The sequence below is a fragment of the Pygocentrus nattereri genome, chromosome 8 (assembly GCF_015220715.1).
Source record: "Pygocentrus nattereri isolate fPygNat1 chromosome 8, fPygNat1.pri, whole genome shotgun sequence".
NCBI classification, from domain to species: Eukaryota; Metazoa; Chordata; class Actinopteri; order Characiformes; family Serrasalmidae; genus Pygocentrus; species Pygocentrus nattereri.
The window spans coordinates 14321792-14337592 of NC_051218.1; the positions used below are offsets into that span (position 1 = coordinate 14321792).

Sequence of the window (15801 nt, forward strand, 5' to 3'; positions counted from 1 at the left end):
TCCACCGCGGTGAGTCACAGGAACCACCATCTCCAGCACGCAGCATTCATCATTTCGTCGTTATCCATCTATAATTGACTGCAGTGTAAATCGAGCGCAAAAGGCGCAAAAAGCCTTCAATAACCCGCTCCGTTGTTATCAACGCAACTATGTTCACGCTCTTCGAAACTTTGGGCCCTCACATCTACCCCAAACGTACAACAGTTGGTGGATTGGAGCGCAGCAGCAGACGACCACTCCCTGGCTTTTTGTTTAAACCCACCCGTTTTCCGCCAAAACCCCGCCCCTCTCCGCTAGGCACGGCTAGTAGCTCACGCTGTAGCGGCGGACTGCTTAGAAGTGTGCACCATTAGTCAATCGTAGCGCGTGTGGGCGTGGCTTTGCGCAAAGCGGTTGGGAAAAAAGTAAAAAACAACGCCTCCCTTCCACACCGTTCCCTCCCCTCCCTCTTTCCTCCTGAAGATCCCTGCCCTGCCCTGCACTCGGCCATTCTCCATAGCCCCAAGTTACGACCGCACAGCGAAGAAGTGAGAGGGAGAGAGAAAGAGCAAAAAAAAAAAAAAAAAGCCAGAAAGGCTTTCAAGCCTTGTGAGAAAAAAAAAGAAAAAGGGAGAGAGAGAGAAAGTAAGTTCTCAAAGAACAAGTTTCAGACAGCAGTGGGGGAGAAAACTTTTCGGGGGCTGTGGCAGAAAAGACGTGGCCGGCTGAGGATGCTCATGCCGAGGTGTTAAAGTTTTGGAAGCAGGATCTGCTCCAGGTAAGAAAATGCTTTCTTTCTGTCCCCCCAAAGTCTGCAGCCTAGTCCTTGCAATTCGTAGCTACTTCAGTGCTCCCTGGTGTAACGCAGCGCCTGAAAATGTTAGGACCATAATTACCAAACTTGTAGTGCGCTGTGATAGATTTTCTCTAAATGCGCATTTGTGACGCCCCTCTGAGTGAAGACCAGAGGGAACTGGGAACATGAGGAGAGGTGGGTGTGTATCTGGTTGCACAATTGACATCTTTGTTACGCACTATTGTCTTGAGACTATCATGGTCGGATTATAAAAGTTCAGAGCTTTCTTACTCTGTAAATGGAACAGTGATCAGCTCTAATAGTTGCATATGTTGTGGCACAAGCAGCGCCTGCGAATTGCTGAAAGCCTGTCTTGCCTGTTAAGAAAAGCAGAGGGAACTAATTATAAGGAAAGTGTTCTGATGCTTTTGCATGCCATGCAAAGTATATCCCCACACCCTAGATGTTGTTAGAAAAAGCCCCAGAATGACTAGGTTTGGTGTGGCTGTGCAACGTGGATAAGCTCACACACACGCACACACTCAGCAGGAGTTGGAAACGCACGAAAACTTTTTCGTGAGGAGAAAAGTTTTCCACCCTCATGGAAGGCTCTGTTAAAGCTTGTGGTCGGTTTCCTTTTATGGGAATGCTGCTAATAAGAAATTACAGTGTTACTGTATTGCTGCCATGCTTGCGCTGTTGAGTTTCTCCTTATAATCTGTTACGGGATTCCATGCTCTCCCAAATGTGGTCACAGAGGATTTGGGCAACGTCATCAGATATTCCTCGGTATGGCTTTAAAACTGGAGAAAAAAAAGCTAAAGTAGTTTTCTGGTGCTTGAAGCTTTTGTGAAGAGTTTGTACGGTTCATAGTGAAGTTGGGATGGGCTGTTTAATTAAAACAAACTGAAGTGCTCTGAAGTGGAGCTTAAATGGACTGAAATGGGTGGAGTTTGGTAAATTCTCAATTTTTTTCCCTTCGATTTTCTTAACCTGGGAGTCTGGCCAGGGTGTGGAGAGTGAGCAAGAAGGGGGATGGTGTTGGGTTGGGGGGTGGGGGGTGATGGAATGTAGTGGTTTGGAAAGACTTATTAATTGAAACCAGGTCTGAAGCACAAGAGGGAAAAGTACTGCTTGCTAGATGAGAAAACTGTTTTATTCATGCTTAGCTCTTATTTAACTTAATTTTTTTCCTGTAGAAAGGCTATCCTAACTTCAAGTACTTCAACTTCAAGTACTTTAACTTCAAGTTAAGGGGGGGGGGTGGAAAGAAAGAGGTGGAGTTCACCTCTCTTTTGGAAAAAGTAGATATCATCCAGTCTGGACTTTCCCCCAAAATCTTTTCTTAAATCTTGATTCGGTGATTATATACATGGATCGACAGTACATCTGAGGAACTGCGCATTTAGATCCCATCCCCCTCTCCTGCCACACCCTTCTTGCTCCTTTTTTTGATAGTCAACTGTATCACTTCATGACACAGGACATCAACAAGATACAGCCTGTGAAAGATAAAGTACAGTCCTTTGAAAGTGTTGCACATTCTGTTCCAGGCTGTTTTTTATGTAGCAAAATACCAGCCATAGCAAAAGTCAGGATCTGTCAAGGTCCGCCAGCATCTTATGGTTCATCCTTGGTTGTCCTGGGGTTGTTCCAAGTTTGTGTTTCAGAGGAGTACAGGATGAGTGATCTGCTACGGTTCTTCATGGTTTGTACATGATGAGTAGACTACGCTGTATATTGAGTGTTGAAGCATCATTGGTTAAAGCAACTAGTTTCAGCAGGAGGCACCACTTTCTCCTGTGAAGTGTTGATAGTGTAGATAGGAGGGGTGCCTCCGAGGAGTTTGCTATGCCAGTGTGAAACGGAAAGAGTTTGGACTCGCGCACACTTCCTCTGTCATTTCCTTACAGGCTTGTAAAGGGTTGTGCCATTTACACCAAATGGAGAACAGTTGGAAGGAGGAACAGCCCTCTTAACAAATAAGTGTTGTATTTATTGTCTGTTTCCTCATCTGTAATTTTGTATTGTTGCTGATTCAGTAGCCTCTTGATAAAGAGTTAAATGAGCGCATTCATATGCGGTTATCTATAAAGTTGTTTGTTTAGATTATCCCTCTCAGATAAGCAAGAGCCACAGATGTGAAGCTGTTGGGGAAAAAAAACCTGAATGAGACACTTATGTCTGTGAAATGCCTTTGTTGCATTATTTCGCTTTGTTTCAGCTTGTCCAAACTAAGCCTGGGGTTGAGAAATACTGACTCTGGAAGTTAGGAACAGTTGAGCAAAAGGCTAAACCCGTGCCAGCATCCCAGTGACTCAGAGCCACACGTTGATTTCTCATCATTTTCCATGTGACTGGATTCTATTGTGGGCAATAGTCTGGTGTATGCAGTGTGGAATGCATTTTTGATATCCTTTTACATTTTTTAAGGTTTATTAAATACATTTTTTAGCAAAATTGTGGGACATGTCCTTGACTGTCCTTGTCACTCCTGACTATAGAAAGAACCATGAACATTTTTAAAAAAAATCCATGCCAAGGACGTGCTTTTTTGTTTTTAAGTGCTATGGTTCTTTGCATAGTGAAATGGTTCTTTAGACTGATGGAGAATGTGTTGTGTGTGGTTCTATGTAGAACCTTCTTGAAAATAGGGTCCTTCTGTTGTCACAAAGAACCCTTGTTATTGGTGTTATATAAAGCTGCTTTCAAAAAGGTTCTATATAGAACCATACACAGGCATGCAAATGTGTTTTTAAATGCTTATGGTTCTATATAGAGCTGTTGTCTTTCCTAAAGAACCCTTGGAGAACCATTGTTTATACTGCTTATGACAAGGTAAAATTGTGAATGCATCTCTTACAAGAACAAACTTGACAAAAAGATCATAATAACTCTGAGCGCTTCATGTTCAGTCAAGATTTGTGAGTGTTAAAGACGATCTTCAGGAGCACAACAGATGTTAACACCTGCCTGATTAATTGACTGAACTGTGAAATGTTATTGGATTGCAGTGATGGTCAGTCCACCACCAGTCCTTGATAGTTAAATCTATTGGTTCTATATGTTGCAGTCTTGATTACTGCAATATGAGTGTTATGAAATACTGCATGCTGTCCGTATTCAAGCAAGAGTTAGTGGCAGATATCAGCGGACATGTTTGGCAGGTTTGTATTGTACTTGCTCCTAAATACTAAGATCCTAAAACATGATGATTATATTCATTGTATTTTCATGGGCATTTATCTTGTGTTTATCTTTCATACTGTTCCTTTTAAAAAAAAAACACAGGAATGTACAGAATGAATGAGATCCTTATCTAAAACCAATAGCATAGTGAGTGAAACTAGGCATGACCTGACATGTATACCACCTTTCTTCTTCACAACCATTGCGATAACATACAAAGTTGCACTAACATAGCATGCTCTATGTCAAGCACTGAGCAGTCCAGTCTGATTCTATAAATATGGATTATATTTTTATGTTATCAGTATACATTACGTAGTTATTAAAATGGTTATGTTAGTAGTAACATGCAATAGTATCCAGTAATGAAGCTTCATAGCCATACTCCTTGGGATGTTTGTGTGTTTTTTGTCTTGTTATTTTTTTAATCAATTAAGAAAGACATGAGTCATTTTGGACCTCTAGAATACACCCAAATCTTTCACAGCGGTATTACAAAGCAAGCAGTAAATCCTAGCAAATGTGTAGCCGAAAACACCTCACCCATAGATGATGACTGAATGACTGACTGTGTAAACCTAAGCCTAATCACATGATAAGTGGAAGCCTTGTTGAGCTGTATAGCTATAATACGTGTTGACTTAACTTTGCTTCTCAAGATTACTCATCTTAATATAATCATTGTTCATAATGATCAAAAGAAGAAAGACTCAACTACACCACCAAACCAGTTCAGCCAGTTGGCTTTTCTGCTGCAGACTCCTCCTACTCTTCCCCTTAGCTTGCATGTCTACACCTTAACTGCCAGTGACAATGGTCCATCTGTAGGCTGCAACACTTTCATTTCTTCAGCATGTTGTTTATTATCTATAAAACTACTCCATGAACGAGCATCCCAGAATTTTTTTTTTTTAGATTTTAGATCATGATTCCACTGATTGCTTTAGTGCATGCACTGTATGCTTTCACTTATTTTTTTGTCTTTGTTTATCTCTGCAGAGCGTACAATAATTCAGTTGAAGTTCTTTGGCCAAATGTGGCTTTTCAATTGAATCCATCTGGATGGGAAGAGGGAACATTTTACCACTTAGTAGTTATCCCTGATTTTCCATAAGTGAGTCAGCTCTTGTTTGAAGTCAGTTCTGCTGCAGCATAACCCCAATATGCATAGTGATTAATGAAGCACATTTGTGAAGAACATTTGTGCTTGTCAAAGGCCACAACTGCTTGATTTATTGAGTTTTGAGTTGTCTGAAGGCTAACTTGGCATGTGCAAACTCCTCCAATTAAACAGTACAACTGTTCAATTAAAACAACAGGCCACAAAGACTGAGCACGGATATTTCGCGTTATAAACCAGTTTTTATGTTCTTTCGTTGGTGGGAAGAGGTTTGGGAACGGATTGTAATTATGGTAGATGGTTATATGAAACCTCACTGAAATACTGATGTCTCGCCAAAACGTTTTGGTCCCTCAGTGGCTTTGCATGTTATTTGGGTTCAATGAGATATTATATTCTACTTTTACTTAAAGTTTCTCAGATGCTTTTAGAAATATGGGAAGTTATAATCCCAGTGATTTTGTCTTCATTGGATAGCAATCAGTAAAAAGTAATAGAATTGGTATCCTGTTTTTGTGGTACAGACACAGTGGGTGAACAGAGTGTAGGACATTGCTTTGGAGTTAGTCACTGCAGGAGAGGCTGGGCGCTCTTCCAGCTGGCCTGACGGCTCTATCAAGGAATGTGTGTGACTGGAGGCCAGGGTGGGGCCCACTGTGCTTTGCTCTGTGAGCATAGGAGATGGCATGCCCATTGCTGCTCTCTTGTTCAACATAGGGTGTGGTCCGTACTTTAGATGCACTATGTAATAACTAGGATGTCCATGGTGTAACTAGGATGTAACATGCTAGAAGATTTTAAATTTGTTGAAATTTACCACCGTTTTATGAGTATTGTAACTTTTCTGCCATTTTTTTGCATACAGCATTTGTTTACCATTGCTCTGGCCATTCAAATCCACATATTTTGTGAAAGGGAGCCACTCTTTAGCAAGGTGACAGCAGAATGAATAGAAATCAGTAGAAGTCTCATGGATGTCATTCTTTAGAGTGTGCACAGCTGCTCTACTACACGTTGTTCTGTGCAAACACAGTGACAAGCACATCCAGACTGGCCTTTATTGCCACTGGCCCATGTCTATTTCAGTCACAGCTCAGAAATAACTAGCTGTATAATGAAGCAACAGGGCAGTGAGAGGTTGTGGCTAGGTTTTCATAATCATAACTCATAATGAGCTATGGGTTGAGAAGAACATGCTTCCTGCTGTTTTCGAATATTGATGCCACCAACACAGACTTGTCAAGTCCTGCTCCTCCCTCAGCCGTTTGAGGTGAGTTAGACACCAAGGAGCTTTAATTACAAAACTTTAGCCAAGATTTTTAGGATAACTGTGATTTTGAAAATGAAATAAGCTTCAAATGGGAAAGTGCACCTATTGAAAGATCTTAATCAGCATTTCCGTTGACTTTATGTTAAAGTGACTGTGCAGCTCTTGAAGATAGGGTATCACTTTATTTACAGTGTTGCTGTAAATTGCTGTTTTCTTGGAGACCTAAATGGTCATTAAGAGTTAAAAGTTAAACCATGCTGAAGAGACATAATTACAGTTGTTCTGTAACACTTTCTAGGGCAGGTCTCCACTGGCAGATACCTGTCTGTACTGACTCAAGCATTTCTCTTCAGTGTCAAGAAAGTTTTCCCCCTTCAGCTGCCCCAGGCACTGATGCTGGTCTTGGAAAGGGAACTTGACAGACGTATGAAGACTTCCTGAAAAAAAAAGCCTTAGTTTCTCAGTTATCATTCTGATTCCTTTAAAGACACTTTCTTCTCGCTGACCTTTTCTTACTCAGTGTTATAGACTCAACCATTAAAATGTTACAGGCAGCTTTAAGAGATAAAGGCTTGTGTACTAATAGAAAAGTTGTCATAGTTGTAGTGCATGTGGTGTAGTGCAAAGACTAACCTCAACAATTTGCATTCTTCAACTTGAATTTCTTTAGTTTATGACTTAGCACTACTACATCAAGACCATAACACAGTAGAGATATTGTCATGACATTTAAATAGGTTATCTGAAAGTATAAAACTGCGTCAGTGCTTAGCAACAGTATACGCCTGTTTAGAGATAATTTCGCTTAATTGGAGTCATTGGAGTGATTCTAATCACATTAGATGTCTGCATGTCAATTGGCTTGCATCATATCCTGTCATGCATCATTTGTCGCTGCGCTGAAAGGCACATCTACTGTTTTCTGACACAGGATGACACGTAAAACAGATAGTTCTTTGTTCTTTTTTTACCAATCTGATGCTGTAAATACATAAACTACCTGGATTAACATCGTTATCTTTAGAGAGCAGGAAATGAATATAATGCAGATATTTTAGCACCATAATCTTGCATCAGTTAGACATTCTGTTCAGAGTAACACTAATATATATAATCATCAAGTATCAGCTTAAAATATCTAATAAAAATCTTATAAACATATGTATGCATTATGCATATCCCTACTAAAATATCTTAAAATTAGAAAAAAAAAATCACAAAAAATGATGACAAAATACAAATAAAATACAAATGTTCAACTGATGTACAGGAGGTAGGGATGAAAGATTAATCGGTTTTAAACTTAAATCGCAATTGAAAGAGTGCAATTTTCAAATTGTAAGAGCTGCTGTGTGAAATTTGGCCTACATTGTCAACAACCACATTGTCATGTTTAAAGTGGGGAACTCTAATAACACTGAGCTTGTGAACCACCTGCAGATGAGTTGAACTAATCTGAAGCAACCAAATGTGCTTTGCACATGGCAACATAGCCACAATCAACTGGCAGTCTGGCACATTATGTCCAGCTTTCAAGCCTCAGTCCACAAAAAAATGGACATTCTGGACTTATGGACCTCAGTTTATTAAAAAAATAATTGCAATTTAAATCACAGTCAAATTATAGTTTAGTAAAATCGTAATTAGACACTTTCCCCAAACCATTCTGCTCTGCCAGTAGGTGTAAGTAGTTATGTGTATCAGTTAATCTGTTGCTATACTTCAGTAACTGCTTGTTCAGGTAATTGTGTGTCTAGAGTGTGTTGATAAGCCATGCATTGATATATGCTTTGACACACTCACTCTCAAAGAGCCTGTGCCGCTGATAAGGTTTGCTTTGACCAGCTGCTGACACTGGTGTTGGTTTTGATACAGTGACAGTAGAATACTAGAGCAAACATTGAACTCGTGGATTCGTGTTGAATGAAATGACTATGATTTGGAGCTGGCTTGCTGAAGCAAGATACGGCCTGTTGGGTAATGTAACATGCAATATAAAGAGGTGATATACAGTAGGACTGCAAGATTGTTTATTCAAATGAGGATTTGCACATGATTGGATGTTTGCTTCCCTGTGGTGAAACCTTAAAGGGCCTCTGTTTTGCATTGTGTCTTCAAATACCTAGAGGAACGATGCTGGGGCTGCATGTTTTTAGTTTGTACTCATCTTAAGTTTTCTTTACACAAAAACCTTAAAGTCTGACGTGAAAGAATCTTTTATTGTTTCCATAATTATTTGACAATCACACATACACCTGAGCCCATTTTCTGAAATGTGTCTTATTGCACTTAACAAGGCCAGACAAAATACTTGGATGTGATCCAGAGCAGTAGGTGGATATGTTTATTTTTAGGGAGAATCATAACTTAACTACACCTTCAATCAGCTTAATGATTAATCCTGTCAGCTTATGATATGTAGGAATTCACTCGGTGAACAAAACTAGTTAAACGGATGTTTTGCTTTTTGGGTGTGCGCATGCTTAGATGGCTTTGGTCAGTGTGAAGGGATTCTTTATTGTGTGTTCATGCAATATCTGTCACTGTCGCTGGATGAAGAGAAGATGCAGAGCAATGGGTGGGGTTGTATTTTGAAGAAAAAGGAAAAAAAGCCTGTTCATAGAGCACTCCCTTGCAGTGTGTAGTGTAGGCAGTATGTACTGATTGTGTTTTGAATGCAATCATTGTGGTCCTCTTAAATATGTCTAATGTTGTGCTTTTTTCCCTTTCCTTTTTTACAGAAAACAAGTAACACAGGGGTGGCACGAGGTGTCAGGTTGTGCCTGAGCACAAGGTAAGTTCCTTTTTTTTTTTACTTTTTACTGTCCAAGAAGCATTTAAAAAAACAAAAATGTCTGTTTGGTTGGAGCAAAAATAGAATCTTTACATAGCTGCCACTGGTCAACATTTGGCACCACATCTTCCCTATTCTGGCTCATTACCTAAAAAAGAATTTGTAAAAATGCTGCAAGAAAAGCATAAACATACATATGCATCATACCTTATTTTCTGTGGGAACAAAATCCTATTTTTGCTTTATATCTCAAGTGCATGTCAAATAACTTTGCAGCATTCTTTATGGCATAAACAGTATACTGACAGTTGAAATGCAGAGTCAGACACTAGATTTGTGAACATCCAGTGCTGTTGAACATCACTAAGTAAATGATTAAGCCAGTGATTATAAGCCAAAGCCAAACTGGAGAGCGTTTATGGAATTCTAGTCATGAAATCCATGCTGGACTCCATGCTGAAGGTCATACAACCATGCCTGCTGTGAAAGGCCTGCACTGAGAAATTTGACACTTCGCGCCCACTGTGTTTGCCCTCTCGTAGTACTGCTTGGCCACCTGTTCATGACGCCCATTTCCCCATGCCATTGCCTGGCCTTTCAGGACTGCCCAGTTCACGTCAGCAGCTGGTTGAAAGCAGCTGCAGACATATTTTCATGACCGACATTAAAATGGGTCTGTTTTTAAACTACTGTATGGAAGTCAAAAAAAAAAAAAAAACTATAAATGCACAAAGAAAATTTGAAGGTCAAATGAATTATGCTGGGCTGTTGGCGCAGTTTGTATATGTGGATTGAGCATGGTGGAGAAGTGTTGTGGTGTCATTATATATGTCTCTCACGATACTGAATTATGACTAAAGCCCCTCCTTCCTTTCTTTAGGCCATTTCAGTTGCATGTTTAAAGGACACGTTTACTTATTTGATCACTTATTCACGGTCTTCTTTTCAGCAAACCAGATCAAAAACTATGACAAACGTGGCTGACCGTAAAACCAAACCTTGCAACAGCTTCTTAAATATGGTTATATATTACATAAATACAAATAACATTACACAAGTTGTGATTTGATGTATGTTAGTGTGTTTCGATTAACCATTTCCAAAATTCTCCTCTTGGCAGCCTGATATTATTTGCATTTATCATAAAATGATTTGTTTTTGCTCATTAATCCTTCATTAAATTCATTAAATAAAGTCTAATGGTAGGGTGTGGGTTAGTGCACCTGCAAACAGCACTCTGAAAATGAGATAAATCTGCTTTACACACTAAAATCTTGCTGCTGCTAACAAGCCATAGTCGCATTTCAGTTCTCTTTGTCTCTCATCCTGTTTTTCCTCATTTGTTTCCAGTTTATTTCAGTTTGCAGTGATTTTATTGACTTGACTATTAGGTAAATTATTGCCGAACTGCACTCAGGAGCAATGTATGCTGCGTTGATTGATATTAAGGTTAGGGGAATGTGCTGACCCTATCAGAGAAGCAGAGCAGGAAGGGTGTGGCATCATGGTACATTTTAAAACAAGCATGAGGCAGGGAGAGGAAAAACAGGCCATTCCTCCCCTTGCTGGGAGTTGGTGAGAATCTAACACTTAGTTAGTTAGTTTTTCCCTCCTACTGCTTTTGTAAATACCTGTGTGAGCCAACAATAATAATGAGCCTTGTTGGAGCACACAACTTTAGTGCGTTCCTGTTTCTGTCAGGGTTAAGAAATTTCAGACATATAGAGGTCGTAAAGTATAAGAAAACGTTTGATAGAATAGAGTAAATAAATGCAAAAAGACAATATGTATGCATTTTCACTTTGAAAACTGACACTAATTTGCACAGTTAAGTGATGGCAAGTAATGCTGCTTGGATCCGTAGTGTTTACTGTAACAAAGGTTAAGGATACTGTATAAGCACAGTGCGATTTGTTGGAACAGAATTCAGTGGAGGCATTTTAAACTGTAGTATATCTAAACAGTGTGTTACTTTTCTTCCACGAACTAGAAAGAGAATGTCGCTCCTCATAATAAGCTGATTATAACAGGGACATCATGGTGCCATCTTCAGCATTACAACAAAATACTAGGCTATTGTTGTGTGTCTGAACATTCCCTTGCAATTTCCTGGAGGTCAGGGTCAGGCTTTTTTCAGAAGTGTGTATACAAGCTATTTTTGATTCGGCAGGGATCAGAATTACCGAAATAACTTGTATGGATTAAACAAAACCTGCAGTTCTGTGAAATAATGGATCGTATTGATTGTAAAGTTAAATAAACTTGCACTTATTGTGCGTCTCCTGGTGATTGGTTTTTAGGACGGTCAGGAGTAGAAGTCGTTTTGTTTGCATTCAAGTCTCTGCTTACTGTAAAGCAATTCTACAAAATGTCAGCTGGTGTGTTGCAACACTTGGTTTTGTTATTTTAAGTTTGCCTCTTTGTGGATTTCTGCTTTCAAGGATTGGATTTTTTTTTTCAATGCTTATATTGATATTGATATTGATATATCCTGAACAGTACTTTTTTCAGTGCCTTATTTTGCTTACAAGCTGAATGTGGTTGTGATGAAATCCAGAAATGAGTGTGAGGTGCTGGAAGAAGGTATATTTACTAACAGTCATGGATTACAATCTAACCAAGAGGTGCTGATGTTAATAATATGCAAGCGGAATGTGATATAAACAGCCAATCAGTAGACTAGATTTTGGAAGAGTCATGTCTATTGGCTCATGAATGCTAAGACTGACTACTTTGGCATTGAAATACGGTACTGAAGAGCCCAGAATGTCTCAATAATTTGTAGTATTGAGGTAATTCAGTCAGTATTATTAAGGTATTGGCACCCAGTCCTCTCTTTCTGGACAGGAAGTTGATGGAATGCTGAATTGGTGTTTAATTTGCACTTGCTCATTGTTGTGTTTATTGTATCAGACTTGCATAATTTTAAGATGGACTACAACCAGTATTTTTAAGGATTTCCATGCTTGAACCATTTCAAAGAGACTTCTGTTGTAGAAATGCCTCTATACCTCTGTGTGTTTGCTGCCTGATAATAATACTTCAAATCAACATCGAATCTTGTGTAATATCTCAGGTGTCACTGAGTGAAAAGGCTTCTGTTGGTGTTGCAGTATTTTGTTGCTGGACATGTCACTATAGTCAGTTCACAGATTTGCAATATCTGCATTCAGAATTTTATTAAACTAAATTGAGCAGTAGGAAACTGAATTCTTGAGTACTTATGAGGCAACATTTAAGTTATGAAGCAAACTGATAACAGATGCCATTGATTTGACTCATATCTTGTCGCTCCCTTGCTAGACTAACACTTGTGTGGATTACACATCATTAGTTTTCCAGAACTGATGCCACATTGCTTTAGAGGGTGCAAGCAGGGATACATAGATGGTCAAATGTACTGCCATTCTTGGAATTTTCACTCTAATAAATAATTAAGCTGAACCAAACAACAGTTTGCTTTTGATCACTGATCTATTAATTAATACATTCATTCATTTAACATTAACACCCCAACGGGGCCTTTCTGTGTGGAGTTTGCATGTTCTCCCTGTGTCTGTGGGTTTCCTCCCACAGTCCCAAGACATGCAGTCAGGCGAACTGGAGACGCTAAATTGGCACTATGTGTGAATGTATGTTTGAATGTGTATGTCTGTGTGTCTGCTCTGTGATGGACTGGCGACCTGTCCAGGGTGTTTCCTGTCTTCTGACCAGTGAGTGCTGGTATGGCTCCAGCACCCTCGATGACTCAGGAGGATAAGCAGCTTAGACTGTGTGTGTGTGTTTGTGTGTGTGCGTGCGTGCGTGCGTACGTGCATGTGTGTGTAAGTTAATACCTGGGGGGGGGATGTTTAATAAAGCAGGAGTTCGCAGTAGCCAGATAACTTGAGCCCAAAGATGAGGACGGTCCACTAAGAATATCCTTTGGTTCTTTTCCTATTGGACATTCTTGACTTTGGGCTTAAGTTATCTGGTTAAACTGAAAATCCTGCTTTGTGAAACAACCCCTGCTCAGACGTTTGCAGTTAAAGAGAGAGACAGATACTCAATGGAAAAGAACAGCAATATAAGAAGCTTTAAGAAACACTTAGCCCTTTCAAAACTATTAGTTCCCACTCATAATTTTCTTCAGGCCAAACAAAAATAATAAACTTAGTTTAACCAAAGTGTTTTATTCCTTTTCATGGTATAGAGTTCTAAATCAAACTAATGTAAGTGTGGGGGGCAGATGTTTTGATTGCTTTGTATTTATTTTAGAAAATTAATTCACAATACACTTTTGTTTAAAATATCTGGTTTTCCAGTAATCAGTTGATATGAATCATGATCATAAACTTGATCTTGACACTATTGTATAAAATATGCATGTAGGTGTATTCATAACCAAAAGGTCTTATGTAATAGCTGAGAGGATGGTTGAGGGGGTGGTAATAATGAAACAATGAGATGTCTGTGTTTGAAGTTGGAATGGCAGACCCACATGTTTACTGGACAACTCTACACACAGGCTGCCTAGTATTATAGCCTTTTTATGTATGCTTGGAGCATTACATGCAGATATTCTGAAATTACATGCATGTCAAGAGAATAATGCAGCACAATGAATAAATGTAACTTCCACAGCAGTTTCATTTTACTGCAGTCTAATTTGCAAAATAGATTAGAAGGCATACATAGACATACGTAGCTTGAAATACATGCAACATACTGAATGTATATAATTAAATTATTTGTATAAATATTTATTTTTTAAAATAACAATGCTTATACTATATATTCAAGCGCTTGCCATCAGCAGATGTATTTTCCTGTGTTGTGTGAGGTAGCCTGTAAACAGCACTGTTCTCTAAACAGACATTTGATCTCAGCTATGAGCAAACTGTTTCCTGAGGCTTTGGGTGTGGTTTATCTTCAACTACCCTTCTAGTTCAGAAATATTCAGTGAAGGATTCATTTTGGTTTAAAACTTGTTTTTAGACAAGCTTTTTAATGCCATCTAGTGGTATACTGCTAGAACTTCGTCTTCATAGTTCAGAAAGTGGGCAATTTACTAGCCATTTATAAACTTTTTTTTTATTATTAGAAAAATAAACCCTGTTACCTGAAAATGTGAAATCAAATATCTTTGCAGCTCTGCAGATTTTGATCATGCACAGATATCTGGCAGTTATTAAATAACTATTTTCGTCAAGAATGTCAACAGCCTTCTTTTGTTTGATTTCAGGGAGTGAAACTAGGGCTCATACTGTCCATTTCAGGGGACAGGTCAAAGAGAAACAGGATTTGAAGTAAGCATATTTGCTGAGTATTAAACAGTTTCTGTTTAATGAATTACAGAAAGCAACACTCTAGCTTGCACTGTTAAATACTGAAAAAATACAATTGTGTTGTCATTATTTGATCTGTAATGCATAAAAAAGATACATATTACTCATATGAAAATGAACTACAGATTACCTAAAAGTGCATATTCCAATTTAGCAGTAACTTTAGATTAAATAATTCTGCAGCTGCTTGTAGAATAGAATCTACTTAGACACACACAGACACACACACATATATATATATATATATATATATATATATATATATATATATATATATATATATATGTGTGTGTGTGTGTGTGTGTGTGTATGTGCCTGTATATGTTTGTGTGTGTGTGTGTGTGTGTGTGTGTATGTGTATATATATATATATATATATATATATATATATATATATACACATACATACATACATACCACCAGGTGTCAGTAAAGAACTGAATTTGACATTGTTGTCAGTAAACGATCAGACAAGTGTACTGTAATTATTATTTTATGTAAGTCTTTTTGCACACCATCTTTGCCCTGTGACTTTTCTTTCTTTTACTGCACATAAAAGTAGCCTAATGCTTTTTATCAGTGGTGTACTTGTTGAAGCAGTACCAATGAAAGACATGACTTACCCCAGAATATCAAAGTTGACAAAGTTGTGTTCATTGTCCCACTGAAAATATTCATTTAGATTATTTCCCTGTTTTCAAGATGGCTGATGAAGAAGATACAAGGGAAGTGCTCTTCCCACAGTGGATGGGTGCTGATAAACATGGGCTTACAATAGAGCAAAAAGCCCAAGGAGAGATTTTCATCAAAGAAGTGAAAGAAGAGTCCCCTGCAGCTCACACTGGGAGAGTATTTGAAGGTAGAGAACAGGCTGTTACCTTGATCATGATCTCAAATCAATATAACTTCACACTCCATAATTAAATTCCAATAATAAAAGACATTGTACATCTGCTGTCTGATTCCTATAATGCATCTCATCCACTCTTACAGGTGATCAGATTGTGGGTGCCACCATTTACTTTGAGAACATGAGCTCAGCAGAAACAGCTGACTTACTGAAGACGCTTAACCGACACAAAGTTGGATTAAAACTACAGCACAAGACAGGAGACAGGTCACCTTGCCGGTCTCCCATGGGCACACTATCATGGGAAGGACGAAGTGGATTTGGAGGCTCTAGCCCTGACATCATCCTAGTATGATAAACATTTCTTACTTTTGTCCTTTAAAATGTACTTCTATGTAGTAATTATAAGTTTTGAGTGTGTATTTTATTTGAAATTAGAAATAGCCTGTTAAAACACAATTCATCATGTCAGCTTT

At 38.7% G+C, this 15801-nt stretch overlaps 1 protein-coding gene across 3 annotated transcripts in view; it reads left to right on the forward strand.

Annotated features, from left to right (window-relative positions):
- Positions 1 to 472: 472 nt before the first annotated feature.
- The window catches only part of ahnak (AHNAK nucleoprotein), a 38049-nt gene continuing 22720 nt past the window's right edge, over positions 473 to 15801 (forward strand). For 2 of the 3 annotated variants that reach the window (XM_037540439.1, XM_037540441.1), the window contains exons 1-5: positions 473 to 757; positions 9096 to 9148; positions 14373 to 14436; positions 15178 to 15334; positions 15469 to 15674. In XM_037540439.1, coding sequence (XP_037396336.1) covers positions 15178 to 15334; positions 15469 to 15674 — 363 coding nt within the window. In that variant the 5' untranslated portion in view covers positions 473 to 757; positions 9096 to 9148; positions 14373 to 14436. The remainder of the gene's footprint in view (positions 758 to 9095; positions 9149 to 14372; positions 14437 to 15177; positions 15335 to 15468; positions 15675 to 15801) is intronic. The other variant, XM_037540440.1, reaches the window with a different exon arrangement.